The sequence below is a fragment of the Sturnira hondurensis genome, unplaced genomic scaffold (assembly GCF_014824575.4).
Source record: "Sturnira hondurensis isolate 20B ecotype Veracruz unplaced genomic scaffold, ASM1482457v3 Scaffold0007406, whole genome shotgun sequence".
Taxonomy (NCBI): Eukaryota; Metazoa; Chordata; class Mammalia; order Chiroptera; family Phyllostomidae; genus Sturnira; species Sturnira hondurensis.
Window position 1 is genome coordinate 6183988 of NW_028080037.1, and position 14297 is coordinate 6198284.

The window sequence follows — 14297 nt, forward strand, 5'->3', positions numbered from 1 at the left end:
CACCACACTGCCTCCCCCGTGGACTGACGTTTGCCCCACGTTTCCTTAACTCCACTCCCTTCTTCTCTATTTGACATCATCACCCTGAGCGATAATGACCTAGAAATCTGGGGTCTGATCTGTTCCGTTTCCTACAAATTCAAACTGCAATAAACTACCCCAGCCCCTGCTCCGTCAGGCACCATTCTGAGCACCTTACAAATATCGGCTCCTGAGGGCTCACAGCACCCTGGGAGGCACACACTACCTTATCCCCACTCTGCAGTCAAGGCCCCCCAGGCCCTCAAGACCCTCCGGGATTTGCCCACAGAGCTGGGATATGATCCCACGGGAGTTCTCAATTTTGTGCTGCTTTTTCTAACTTTGAAATCATGTGTTTGTTTTATTCGTCTTCCCGAGATTCCCAAAAGTAATACAAAGAAAAACTGTTGGCCCTCGGAGCTCCTCTGCTCTGGGGAGACATTGTTTTGACCCCAGGACACAGGTCTTTCCTGACAAAGCCCCCCCCCCACCGGGCCGCCCACCTCCCTCCAACTTCGCAGCCTCGGGGCCGACCCAGAGGCCTCACCTGTCAGCCTCATCAAACACCACGTACTCCACACTCTGCAGCTTCAGGTTCATCTCTACAGCCACATGCATTAGGCGCCCCGGGGTGGCAATGATTCTGGAAGGGTGTGCAGGCCAGGTCACTCGGGCCCCCCGCAGAACCCCCCTCCCAGCCCTCCAGCAGTTGGCTGTCTGGGAGGGGACCCCAGAGCATTAGCCCCAGTCCAAACTCACATGTCAGGGTTCTCGTGCAGGGCTGAAAACTGGTCTTCCATTCTGGGGAGAAGGGGAGGTGTCAGCTTGATAGTGCGGGTCTCTGCCTCGTCCCTCCCCCTTCCCACACCAAATGCCTGGGTGAGTCCCACTCCCTGACCCCAGACTTGCAACTGGGGAAAGGCTGCTAGTGACATCCTAGGCAAAGGCACCGCCCTGGCACGAGATACAAGTTCAAATATACAAAAGGACTGATACAACAGAGATGGGCTCAGCTTCAGAACCCACCCCACTCTCCAGATTGCAACAACGCTGCCTTTGCTCCACAGCGCCACCTAGCAACCACCCCAGGAACTGCCAGCTGCACCTAGAATCCAGTTTCCCGAACGTCTCTGTCCTTCTTCCTAAACCTTTTGAGCACACACATCCCTAACTGTAGTCATCCTCCGAGGCACCCTTGGGACACCTGTAGGAGCCAGAATTCTGGCCAGGCCTAGCCCAGGGAGGCTTTGCTCGCAATCACAAACTATGCAGGGGTGTCCAACCTGTAGCCCACGGGCCGCAAGCAGCTCAGGATAGTTATAAGAGGAGCCCGACACAAAATCATGCATTTACTTTAAACGTTAGATTTTTGTTTTGTGATTATGTGTTGCAATGTATTTAACGCGTGGCCCAAGGCAACTCTTCTTCTTCCAGTGTGGCCCAGAGACGCCAAAACGTAGGACACCCCTGATGATAAATTACAACGCAGGCAAAGGAGCACAGGACAGCCACACACTGGGGACTGAGAGCAACTGGCGGCAGTGACCTTGAGGAAAAGGGAGGGGCTGCCCTTCGAGGGAGACCCTGTGGGGTGAGGGGAGGAGGATGGAGCAGGAGACTCAGTGCTACTCTTAGCAGGGCTGCCAAATGGCCGCCTGGGCCGGGTGTCGCCTCCTCAGTCTGCTCACCTGGAAGACAGGTGAGCCTGCCACCTCAGAAGGACAGTGCCAGTACATCAGGACAAATACACTTTGCAAACTGGAGCAATTACCAACACGTTTGATTTTTATGCATCCTGCTTTATACAACGTGCAAGTGGGCACCTTAGGCCATACACAACGAAGCCACCCATCTGGGTGACCCGTGTGCCACCAGCTGCCTTTCAGGAGCATCAGAGCCGCTGCAGTGCCCACGTGAGAAATTTCTTTCCGTCTTTTACTGCCCGTCTCCCTTGTTAGTTTTTTCTGGAATGGGCTGAGAACTTGCTGTTGTTGGTATGGCGAACAGGTATCCCCACCCCGCCGCTCTGATGCCCTGGAGACACCGGGTGAGCTCGTTCAGGGGTGGGGTGTAGGGGTGTGGGTGACCATAGCCAGGGGTGAGGGGGCACTTACTTGTCCCCACCCAGGATCAGGGCAGTCCTGAGGCCGGTGAACTTGCCCAGCTGTGGGGAGAGAAAGATTGAGAGAGGGTGAGGGGGAGATGACTCGGCCCACTCAGGCCTCCCCACTGGCCCCAGTTCAGCCTGCCCACTCCCCGCCCCCAGCCTTAACACACCTCCTTGGTGAACTTCATGGTCTGCAGGGCCAGCTCTCGGGTGGGAGAGAGAATGAGGGCGCGGGCCCCGGTCTGAGCACTGCGGGCCTTGAGCCGCTCAAACATGGGGATGAGGAAGCAGGCTGTCTTGCCACTGCCTGTCCGGGCCATGGCCACCACGTCTCTGCCCTCCAGGATCACCGGGATGGTCTGCAGAACAACCAGTGAGGGAGGGGTGGGGTCAGCTCCTGCACCCAAACACCACAGGATCCAGAGCTTCCAGTTTCCTGGGAATGGATGACCTAGGGGACCTCAGCGAATGGGAAGATCCGATCCCATTCTTGCCAAAGCTTGTTTGCACACCTCAGGGGACACGCAGCTCACCACCCCCAAATCTGTCTACTCTTTGAACATCCACCTTCAGTTTAAGCCAGACTCTACCTCCCTGACTACTATTCCTCCTCGGGGCCCCAAAGGAATGTCTCCCTCCCAGCTAAATGTCTGAGGACACCAATCCCGAGCCCTGGGAGGTAACACAGGGCCTGCGAGCTGCCTGCGCACAGGCTGGGCAATGATAAGCCTTTAGTGGAGAAGAGGCCCAGGGTCGAGTCTCCTCTCTGCTGGGCCCAACTTTCCCTGTCTGTGAAAGAGGCGAGCTTGTGGGGTTTTGGGATAAGAGGGGCAACAGACGTGACCGCTGGTACAAGGGGTGTCTACCAAAAGGCTGAGAGAAGGGCCGAGTCGCCCCTCCTGTCCTCCCAACCCTGCCAGCCCTCCCCGCTGTGTACCTTCCTCTGGATGGGTGTGGGCACCTTATAGCCCTTCTTCATGATGCCCTTGAACACCGCGTAGCTCAAGCCTGGGAAAGACATGGGAATGACCGGGGGTCCGGGGAGCCCCCACGGCACCACACTCCAGAATACTGCACAGGGCGAACGGCTCTTATGTCACCAAATAAATAGCAAGAAAAAAAAAAGAAAGAAAAGCAATAGAGCAAAACAAATAGACTAACTGAAACTTAAGAGACAAATCTATGGGTGATGGGACATAAGCCTTGGGTGGATTCTGATGTGAACACACTCTTAATGCCATGAAATCACTGGGGTTGTCAGGGATCTTGGACGACACCGGGAACTGTGAGTTTGTTCCAGGTGTGCAAGATCCTGCCTCTCCCTGAGTAAGCGGGAGGAATTTCAGGATACAAGGAGGGGAGTCTGGGACTTGCTTCCAAATCCTCCAGGACGCGTGGGTACGGAGTGGCTAAAAGTAAGACTGAAAACAGTTGACGCTGCCGACGGGCAGGTAGAGACTCACTGTACGCTATTTTTCATTCCTATGTTTGAAATGCATAACTAAAAGAAAAGGGCGTCATGTGCAAAGGCCCAGGACACGTGCAAACTTGGGTGTTGACAAATTAGACACGTGGTCCTATGAGAGGGAGGAGGTGGCCTTTGGAGACAGCATGTGACTTGGGCTTGTGGAGAGGGCAGGACAGCGGGAGGCCCGAGGCAGGACGGTACCATGTGTTATTGTGGCTGCCTTTTGGTCCATTATCCATGTGATTCAGAAAGGCAGAAAGAGCTACACATGTTTGTATTTGCTCCTTTTCTTTGATTTTTGATAGATTTTGAGTGCATTTTCTTTTTTTTTTTTAATTTTATTTATTTATCTTTAGAGGGGAAGGGAAGGAGAGAGGAAGGAAACATCAATGTATGGTTGTTTCTCGTGCATCCCCTGCAGGGAACTGGCCCCTGCCGGAAACTGGCCTGCAACCCAAGCATGTGCCCTGACTGGGAATCGAACCGCGATCATGTGGTTCACAGGCCTGCGCTCAATTCACTGAGCTACGCCAGCCAGGGCTTGAGTGCATTTTCAATGTAGTGACTGGCTGTCTAGATTCCCTTTGTGAGCGGACTGTTCACGTTGTTCACCCAAGTCTCTATCGGAATGTCTTATTCTTACTGATTTGTGAAAGCTCTTTGCATATTAGGGATAGTCACCCTTTGTCCCACAGGTTGCAAATAAACTTTCACTTAGTTTACAGTGTTTTTTGCCATACACACGTCTAACCGAAAAAAGTCAAACCGTGCTCGGGTCACACTTAGAAAGGCCTTCTTATCCTTTCCACAATTAAAAAATGTTCATAATGGTTAAACCTTTGCTCCAGATGCTACTGATCTGTAAACAGCAAGCGAGTCCAGCCTTATTGCCATCTAGCCGGGTGTCCCAACCCCACCCGACTACCGCATCGTCCCCCACCCTGTTCTGAAATGCCATCCTCCCGCAGAGCCGCCCCAAAAGCCTGTTCCCCACCAGCGTTGCCCTGCATCCGGCTTCAGCTGCTCCCTCATCATGTCAGGCCCTCGCCTCCACGAGGAAGCCCCGACAGGCTTTGAGACGGTGTCTGCTGCCTCAGTCTACCCAGCACCTACCACAGTGCTGGGCCCAGGGCAGAGCTCGGAAGGCGCGATGAGCCCCTACGCCTACCCCTCCCACTCCCCAGGTGCCCGATTCACCCACCCATGGACTGGAAGCCTCCCGACTTCTTCTTCTTCTTGTTCTGGGCCCGCACCATCTCCCGCGTGTCTGGCTCCACGTCCGAGGTGCACTCCGAGGTAGGGAAGGTGGGCAGGGGTCTGCTGGGTCCCGGCTGGGAGAGAGGAATAGAGAGGCAGCACCATCAGACCCCTGGAGGCGGGGGTGGAGTGGGGAGGAGCTGTCCGGGTGTCAGTCTGCTCCCCATCTGAGCTGCTCATACTCCTGCCAGACGACAGGACTTCTCTGCTCCAGGGCTCCCCTCTGCCCGGGGCCAGGACAGGGAGCGAGGCGGAGAGAGTGGGCTCTGCCACCAGGCTGCCTGCGTTGCAGTCCCAACTCTGTCCCTTAGCAGCTGGGAGACCTCACACGAGAGACTTAATCTTCCCTGAGTCTGGGTTTCCACATCGGGGAAACGGAGGACAAGAACCTGTGCTTCAGAGGGTGTTGTGAAGACCACACGGATAAGTGAGAAGCTCAGAACAGTGTCCAGGGCATGAATGGTGATGTCATTATCATCATCACCGCCACCATCATCCTCCCGGCCTGTCCTTCAAAGCCCGTGAAGTGAAAAGCTCTAGAGAGTTGGTCACAACATCTATAGCGTGCGAGGTACTAGATTTCTCCAAGCCGCCCTGCCCCCCTCCTCACTCCCCTTGCTGATCCATCACCCCCACCCAGCTCTGGTCTCTTTTGTGCCTGCCTCTCCTCTGCCCACCTACTTGTTCTGGCACAGCTAAGTCTAACCCAGACGCCTCCTCTGAGGAGCTTTCTCAGACTACAGAGCTGTCCCCATCCTCTGAGAAATAACATGAATGGACTGCTAAGTCATGTACTGACAAGAAATTACATGGCTCTTACTCTAATCCAGGTGCTGCTGAGCTTTCATTAACTTACTTCATTTAATCCTTATGACCACCCTGGGAAGTGGGTACTAGTATCTTGTCCATCTTACAGAGAAGGAAACTGAGGCACAGAGAGGTGATGTGACCTGCCCAAGATCACACAGACAGCCGGTGGGAGTTAGAATCTATGTTCTTTCCACAGTGACTCTCTAGGGTCCTCTACACCATCGAGGTAGGTCGGAGCTGCAGCTTGTCTCGTACAGTGCACGTGCTACACTAAAATACCGCCGAAAAAACAGACAAAGAAGAGAGTGACCTTATAGGGCCCCGCAAAGCCTAAAGTATTCACCATCCGGTCCCTACAGGAAATGCCTGCCAACCCCTGCTCCAGACACATGACAACAAACTGCCTGGAACATGTGAGTGCCCAGCATCACACTGAATGAGTAGAATATAGAAACATGTCACTTAATCTTTTTCAGTCTGTAAGGCACTTATAATCATCTTCCTTACAGATAGCACCTCTGCCCTCTACAGGTGTGGCTCAAACAGGGTAAGCAGCTACTCCATTACTCCAGTACATACAAGGCGGAGCCAGATTTTAACACAGGGCTGGGCCAGGGCAAAGCCCTTGGTCTGATCCACATGCACAGGCTCCCCTTTGCCGCTCAGCACTCTGGTCCCCTGTTCATTATCTTCCGCATTTGTCTACGTTTACAGAGCACCTACCTCGAGCCAGGCACCCGCCAGGCCAGAGGATGGAGTCCTGCCTTGGAGGAGTGTAGACCCCTCTCTTCATATAAACACCACTCATTTGTCTACTTACCCAGAGCTGCTCTGCGCCAGGCACGCTGAGCACAGACCTCCCTCCCCATTCGCAGACAGTTGGCCCTCAGTAGTGGGCATAGCACAGGCCCTGACACAAGAGAGCCCCGGGTTTGAATCCTGGCTCTCGCTCACAAGCTGTGAGGTCTTGGTCAAGTTCCTTTGCCAATCTAGGCCTCAGTTTTCCTCTTCTGGAAAGTGGGGTGACAATACTTAGCTCACGGGATTGGTGTGAGGATTAAATAAGGCTCCTAAAGCTCTCCGCGCGGAGCCTGGAACATAGTGGATGGTCAACAAATCCAAGTTTAATTTATAACTTAGTTTCCCAGAAGTTTGGAGGCATCGCCACCCCAAGCTACTAAGTCCAGACTCCCCTTAATTCCCCTTTGAGTGTCCGAGTCTCTCAAAGTTCGAGCTTCAGCACCTGCACTTTTCATTGGGCGAATGAGAACTAGACCCGCCCCCTGAGTACGAGGTAGCCAATGAGGAGCGCTCAGCCGAAAGCCAGCAGGAAAACCTGCAGGCCCCAGGCTCTGGAGCTAAGTGGCTCGGGCCGTCTGGACCCTGGGCAAGATGGTCCCCGAGATACACGCTCAGACCGGCGATCGTGCCCCCCACCCCTGCCGGCTGACCTCTCCCCACCCTAAGTAGTGCCCAGCTGGGGAAACTGAGGCCGCGGGGGGCCGCACGGAGCCGGGGCTCGGGCGCCAACCTGTGTGCTCCTACCTTCTGAGCCCGGGTGTCATCTTCCGCCTGGATCTCAAACTCGCCGTCCTCCGAGTCGCTACTGAGAGCCTGGGAGGCCGCGCCCCGGCGCCTCTTAAGCCCCTTCTTTTTCTTCCGCTGGGCCATGGCCGGTCCCGACCGCTGTCTGGCCGCCGGGTGCGTTCCGCCTGCCATGCGGACCCGGCAAGGGAAAACGGGAAGGGGCGGAGTCTGTGAGGATGTACCACTGCGCGGCCTGGGTGCGGGGGGAGCGCGTCAACGCGGCTCCGACTGCTCTCCCTGCCCCTCTGAAGCCCCATGGGGCATGGAGTGAGTACACACACTCCTCCTACTTGTGGGAGAGGCCCCTCTCCGAGGCTTTGGCGAACTCTGGAGGTGTCTGGAACTGACGCCCTCCCCCGGGCCCGAATTGTTCCTGCCCCGCCGCGCCGCCCCGCCCCGACGCTGGCTGGTTGCTGTTTGATGGGCACGCGGAGCACACGTCGCTAGGGCCTGGGTGTCCCGGGTGCGACTGTCCGCGCGGTGCTATGGACTGAGACCCAGGACCGACGGCCTGAAGAACCTAGGGTCCTGGCCTCCGGGAATCGGTGCCCCGGATAAACTGGGATTACGGATGCATCGCGCGCCGCGGGTGCCCGAGCACCCTCCCAGAAGAGTCCAGACCTGGTTGGGGGAGCACTGAGGGTCACTGCCAGCCGACCGACGTCTGGGAGCCAAGATGCTCAGGTAGGAAATAGGTCAAGAATGCAGGGTCCTTGGACATCAGCCCGGAAATTGACTTGGGGATCGAGACATGTGGAGCAGTTGGGGGGGGGGGGGCGTGATCCCCTATCGTAGAATGGTAAAGTGTACAGGCTCTGGACTCCTATCAGGTTCAAATTCCTCTTCCTTTGTTCTAGCTTTATGGCTGTAACTTACACACGTGACGTCACCTTTTGAAGCCTCAGTGTTGTCCTCCATAGAATGGACGTAAAACTCCTTCACAGGTCCGATGGGAGGATTAAATGAGACAATGTTTCTAAAGCTCTTCGAAGGAGGTAGGCATGAGATTGAAACGGATTAATTCCTGCCCCATCAATATACACAGAATATAGGGACTCTGTCTTTCCCAGGCCAGTTTTTTGTGGTTGGTGCCAAAAGAGACACAAGCCCCGTCTCTGCTTCAGCCCCTAGAATTCTATCAATATTTATATAATATACACGGTATGCTAAGAATGTGTGTTCATTAAACATTTGCCTGTAGCACCCCTCTCCCCATCACTGTTACAACTGAAAAAAATTGTCAAATTTCTAAAACATCCCCAGAGGTTGACAGTTCCCCTTTGAGGAGAACTGCTTGAGGGAGAACCTGACCCTTTTGCCCTTGGGATGGAGACAGAAGAGACTACCAATGTCTCTGTGGTGGCACTGCCCATGACAGAGGAATGGCACCCTGACCCCTTCTTCACAGGGAGCCCTGGAGGCAGGGCCTGGTGGGCAGAGTATGCCTGCTATCACCTGGGACCATGGGCAGCGTGAAGACCCCCTGGAGCTGGCTATCAGTGGGATGCAGACCCTTCACCGCCAGCGCCGCTGCCGGGGTGGCTGTCAGGTCAAGGCCAGGGCCTCCTATGTGGATGAGACTTTGTTTGGTAGCCCTTCAGGCACCCGGCCCACACCGCCAGACTTTGACCCACCCTGGGTAGAGAAGGCCAACAGAACCAAAGGAATGGGCAAAGATGCTTCACGGGCTTCCGGGAGCTGTGAGACCACCTCATCCAGAGGCAGCACCCCAACCCTCACCCCGAGGAAGAAGAACAAGTACAGGTAACGGCATGGGCAGATGCCCTGCTGCACCCAGGGTAGCCACCTAGGTTCCTGCTAGAGCCCTGCCGGTCGCAGGCTGTGTGACCTTGGGCAAGCACCTTGACCTACCTGAGCAGCTGTTTCCTGGCATGGACAATGTGGATCTGGTGGGATTATTGAGAGGATTAAATGAGGTGAGGTGTGTACTGTGCTTGGTGAGGTAACCCGACACTTAGAAAACTCTGGATAAATGGGAGTAGTGATGGTTGCTGGTGGTGGAGTACCCATCCCTCAATGTCACAGACTGGCTTCCGGGGCCCAGAGAGGTTAGGATTGGCCCGAGATTACAGAGCAATTTGCATAAGATTATTAGTGTGGTGGGTCCATGAAATGACGGAGATGCGGTGGTTGCAGGTCATTTGGAAAATGGTTCTTGCTGCGTTTTCATGAACGAGTCAGAAAAACAGAAGCTTGTGCTAATGGTTATAGATAGATTAGCTTTAGATTATTTGGATTATTGCAGATTAATATCAGCCTGGAAGGAGGTACCTGGTGGTGGGACACAGGGCTCCCCGTTTCTTTATCAGTGGTTTGGACCAAGACACCAGAGACTGGTGTAGTAATCAGCTATGGCTGCTGTAACAAAATCCCAGAGACTGAGGGGCTTCACAACAGAAATTTATTTTCTCACAGTTCTGGAAACTTGAAGTCCAAGGTCAAGGTGCCAGCAGCGTTGGTTCCTCCCAAAGCCTCTCCTTGGCTTGTGGATGGCCCACCTTGACACTGTGTCCTCTCGTGGCCTTTTCTCTGTGAGTGTGTGAACTTCTGGTGTCTCTTCTGAGAGAGGGGCCCACCCGCATGACCTCACTGAACCTTAATTACCTCCTTAAAATTCGACCTACCTTTTGGGAGGACACGATTCAGTCCCTAACAACCAGCCAATCCTATTTCCGATCCATGCTGAGCCAGCAGGGACATACTTGAGTCCAGAAAAGGGAATGATCCCTATTTAAGGAGATAAAGTTCAATGAGATAAAAGCAAGACTTGTTACTAGGATGTCAGGCTGAGGGTGATCTTCCTCACAGGGTCCGTGGGCCACAGCCTGACAAGGGTCACCCTGACATTAGCAGCAGTGACACCTACGGTGTGGCAGAAAATGCTCACGTAAATGGGAGGGCTGCATGAACAGAAGTATGGTGCCCATGACGAGGGAGGTTACAGTGAACGCCACGCCCTCCTGGAGGATGGGGCTCTATGCTGACAAGTAGAGGGTGCCGCGTGCGACGGTGCACAGGAGGCAGAGGTGTTAGGGCTTTGGCACCAGGCAGATGTACCTCGATGAGATGCAGTTTGAGAAGTTAAGTGGCAGGAGGTCGGTTTTCACAGACTTGAAGTTTGCGAATTTGAGCACTTCCAGTCCTGGCCAGAAACCATGGCCCTCACAGGTTTGCCTTGAATACTTGTAGGAGTAATCAAATAATAATAATAATTGCTGAGGACAGGCCTCGAAGGCATGCATGTACGTCTGATTCCCTGATCGAGAGCGGGAGTCCTGGAGCCAGGCCGGGTTTGAATCTTGTCCCTTCCATTGCTTGCTGTGGGGCTTTACCCTCCCTACGCCTTGGTGTTCTTGTCTGTGAAATGGCATTGTGAATATCACGCTCCCGCGGACGTTGTGAGAAACCATGACATGATGTATGTGACGTGCTGAATCCAGGGCGTGCATAGGGAAAGCCATCAGTAAATACTCAAGAATTTCAAGTCGGAAGGGCCGTGGAACCGCAAAGGGTTCAGCTGACAAGGCCACTAAGGACAAAGGAAAAGGGGAGGTTAGTAGGAAAAAATGACGGTTTTAAAAACTAATATTATATGAAGTAGGACTCTTGGTTGCGCGTGATAGAAAATTTGCCCCAGACTGGTTTCAGCAGAAAAAGGAACTTGGGCCTTATATAATAAGGGCTCGGGCTATCGCTCGGCCTTTGTCTTCACTTTCTAGCAGCTCCCCCACACCCCCCACTCCAGGGGAGATGGCCACCAGCTGCTTTGTCCTTACGCCTGCCAGCTTTTCAAGACAGGGAGACAGAAAAACATCTCTTACCCAGTAGTTTAGCAGCGGTCCTAAGGCAGACTTTCATTGGACAGAATGGGTCATGTGGCCAGAAGGGTGAACTATGTAAATGACCAGGCCTGGGGCACATGCCAGGGAATGGGGGGACTGGATGCTTGGCAGAGAGGCAAAGTAACAGATGGAGGGAAGTCGTACATGAGGGGGCTGTGGTCTCACTGTGGGTGCCAGGCTGGGGAACAGGGACTTCTGGGATCTACAGGTAGCCCTTTCAGGTGCCTGGCGTGGGTGAGGTGGGTAGGTGGGAGTTAAGGTTGTAGGGTGTGTACACTCTGTGGGTTCACTGTGTTTTTCTTCCCTTTGCCAGACTGATCAGCCACACTCCGTCGTACTGTGATGAGTCGCTCTTCGGCTCCCGACCCGAGGGTGCCGGCTTGGAGGCCCCCTGGATCACAAAGGGGAATGCCGCAAAACTCCATTCCCTCTTCTGGACACCCCCGGCAACCCCTAGGGGCCACTCACCCCACCCCAGGGAGACCCCTCTGCGTGCCATTCACCCAGCTGGTCCCTCAAAGACAGAGCCCAGGGCGGGGACAGACTCACGGCAGTTGTCCAGGGGTGTGTTAGATTCTCCACGCCCAGGGAGGCGGGAGCGTTCCCATTCCCTCACCCACCTGACTGTCCCCACCACTGGCCGCCCGCCCACCAGTGGCCCCCACACAAATGGACCTCGGGATCCCAGGCCTTCCCCACTGGGGGTGACCTTCCGGAGCCCCCTGGTGACTCCCAGGATCCACTCAGGCAGTGTTTCAGTGCCGGCTACCCCCCGACGAGGTGGGGCCACCCAGAAACCAAAGCCCCCTTGGAAATGAGGCTTCCATCAGGTTGGCCCTGGTGGGGTCACGGCAAGGATCGCAGTTTCAGAGGACGGCACAGGAAGGGGACTTCTGGGGAGACCTTCAGGCTTTGGAGAAGCTCTCGTGGGGGCAGACTCAGCGAGGGTGGTCTGGGGCGCGCCCTATCCTGACAAGCTCTAGTGGCTGGGAGGGCCCCCCCCCCCGTTTGCGATGCCTGTTTCAGGCCTGTCATAGCCATAAGCTGTATCTGTGCCAACCCGGGATGCCCCCAAGGAGGTCCCTCCCCCCTCCCCCACCCCCACCCCCACACTTTGTCTTGCTGCCAAGTATGAGCAGAAGGTGTGGTCGCCAACCTGGAGCGTTCCTTCCCCCTCTTCAAGCCAAGCCCCCTGCTCAGGATGAGTTTCCAGCGGGGTCTGGAGGTCTCGGGAGTTTTCCCAGGCACAGCCACAGCAGGACACGAGGGTCTGGGTGGGACGAGGGCCGACTTTTTATTTCAATAATCATGTATTTATTTTCATGTGTTAAATATGTCAGTAGCTCATCAAAACCACAACTTTTACTCGTTTCTTTTTTCTAGTGGAAAGGCCAGTGTTAGGCCTGAGTTGATTTTTTTTTTTAATTATTATCTATTTTGGTAAATATGAAACTCATTCATTCTGGTGTTCTGAAAGAGCCCTTTGTGTTTATTTTTGTTTGTTTTTTATTATGTTTTATTGCTTATGCTGTTGTCCCAATTTTTTCGGCTATGCCTCCCCTCCACCCAGCACCCCCCCCCCCACTCCCTCAGACCATCCCCCCACCATTGTTCATGTCCATGGGTCATGTGTATAAATTCTTCAGCTACTCCAAAGTTTTGATCTTTTTCTTCAGTAAGTCCCTTTAACATGTCATATAATAATGGCGTGGTGATGATGAACTTTAAGTTTTCTCTTTTCTGGGGAGCTCTTTATCTCCCTTTTGATTCTAGATCATGTCTTTGCTGGGTAGAGCAATCTTGGCTGTAGGTCCCTACTTGTCATGAGGTTAAAGCTAAAGGAGCCCCTTGGCTGGGACTCCTCACTCCCAAGCTATCCCTCCCAGATTCTTACCCACCGCACGTGGATGTGGGACCAGCCCATTCCCTGTCTCCACCCTTCCTACCGGTCTGGATGGATGTGGTTTCTTTAATTCCCTAGTTGTCAGACTTCCATTCACCTCGATTTGTGACGGTTCTGGGTGATGACTGTTTTCTATTTTGGTTGTAATTTTGATGTGGTTGTGCGAGGAAGCAAGCCAGGTCAGCCTGTACCGCCATCTTGACTGGAAGTCTCCCCCTGAGTTGATTGAAATAACGCTCAAGTTCCAGAACGTGGGCCAGGCCTCAAGCAGCCCTGGGCTCCTCCCCGCATCGGTTTCCGCTAATACCACTCACTAAAGAGTGGCTCTGCTGGTTCTTCCTGAGCTCAGAGTGGGGGCTCGAGCTTCAAACATTTCCCACCTTTTCGAAAACAAAACGGTCGGACTAGGACCTCTCACCAGGTGGAAGGGCTGGAGACCAGAAAGTTGCACATGCATCTGGAGAGCGCACAGGATGGAGGCCGGAGGGGTTGGGCTTGCCTTTCCTGCTTCCTGCGTGTCAGCTGCACCGCCCGGGCCCGGCTGCTTCCAAACAACAGCAAACCCTTTGCTCAGATGGAGTCGCACGCAGAATCCCAGCATCCCGGGCGTTGGGCTGCGCCTCGTGCCCGTTTCCTCCTGATGCACCTCCAGGGAGCACAGGGATTCCAGAAGCCCACCGGAAGCCCCATCGCTGGAAGGGAAGGGCAGACACATTGGGGTTGGGCAGCAGTCTGGCAGGGACCAAGGGTGGGACAGACACCTACGCGGGACATGGGGGTGGCGAGTCGGCTGCTCTCTTGGCACAAACCCTTTGCATTTTAAACGGGAAGGATGTTTAAACTTCCTAGAACTTTTCACAAAGAATTCGTTCCCTCCCTCTCCGCTTTCATTTGCCTTTACCCCCTCCCATTTTAATAGACATGGGCCAGAAAAACCTCTTTCCTCCTGACTAGACTGAAAGAGAGGCAACAGCCAGAGTGTGATGGTAAGGGGCCACGGACTCGAGGCTGTGGCGTCTGGGAAGACTGTTGGGAGTGGTGGGGACTTGGGCAGCCTATAGCCTCTGCCATCTAACGGGTGCTACAGCTCAGCTCTCGGAGACCTGGCGTATCTGAACAAGGTGTTTCCAGAGAAGGCAGGAAACTGGATTTCTGTGAGTGGCCCCTGACTTTTGTCAATGCCGACAATGAATTTTTAAAAGCTACATTATTCGTCTACCTGGGCTCCAAATAAAGCCAATACAAGGCTGCTGGTTTCCGATCCTGGGACCCCTGAGCTTT

At 54.3% G+C, this 14297-nt stretch overlaps 2 protein-coding genes across 3 annotated transcripts in view; one reads left to right on the forward strand and one right to left on the reverse strand.

Moving 5' to 3' along the window:
* DDX54 (DEAD-box helicase 54) overlaps positions 1–7382 on the reverse strand; it is a 17200-nt gene extending 9818 nt beyond the window's left edge. The window contains exons 1-7 of the mRNA XM_037052149.1: positions 7209–7382; positions 4798–4927; positions 3066–3136; positions 2299–2487; positions 2136–2185; positions 781–822; positions 569–664 (exon numbers count right to left, since the gene is read on the reverse strand). Of these exons, the coding sequence (XP_036908044.1) occupies positions 569–664; positions 781–822; positions 2136–2185; positions 2299–2487; positions 3066–3136; positions 4798–4927; positions 7209–7382 (752 nt within the window). The remainder of the gene's footprint in view (positions 1–568; positions 665–780; positions 823–2135; positions 2186–2298; positions 2488–3065; positions 3137–4797; positions 4928–7208) is intronic.
* On the forward strand, positions 7363–12602 carry RITA1 (RBPJ interacting and tubulin associated 1). Of its 2 annotated transcripts, none has more exons than XM_037052162.1 (4): positions 7363–7934; positions 8108–8249; positions 8663–9014; positions 11427–12602. In XM_037052162.1, the coding sequence occupies exons 3-4, from the start codon at positions 8692–8694 to the stop codon at positions 11929–11931; spliced, it is 828 nt and encodes a 275-aa protein (XP_036908057.1). In that variant the 5' UTR covers positions 7363–7934; positions 8108–8249; positions 8663–8691; the 3' UTR covers positions 11932–12602. The 2 variants fall into 2 exon arrangements, with proteins under 2 accessions (XP_036908057.1, XP_036908058.1); XM_037052163.1 differs by having other exon boundaries at positions 8108–8245; positions 8659–9014.
* Positions 12603–14297: the final 1695 nt, after the last annotated feature.

Coding starts and splice junctions, on each gene's coding strand:
- RITA1 (XM_037052162.1), top strand. CDS start 8,692: ATGCCTGCTATCACCTGGGACCATGGGCAGCGTGAAGACCCCCTGGAG. Junction 9,015..11,426: donor AGGAAGAAGAACAAGTACAG/GTAACGGCATGG, acceptor TCCCTTTGCCAG/ACTGATCAGCCACACTCCGT.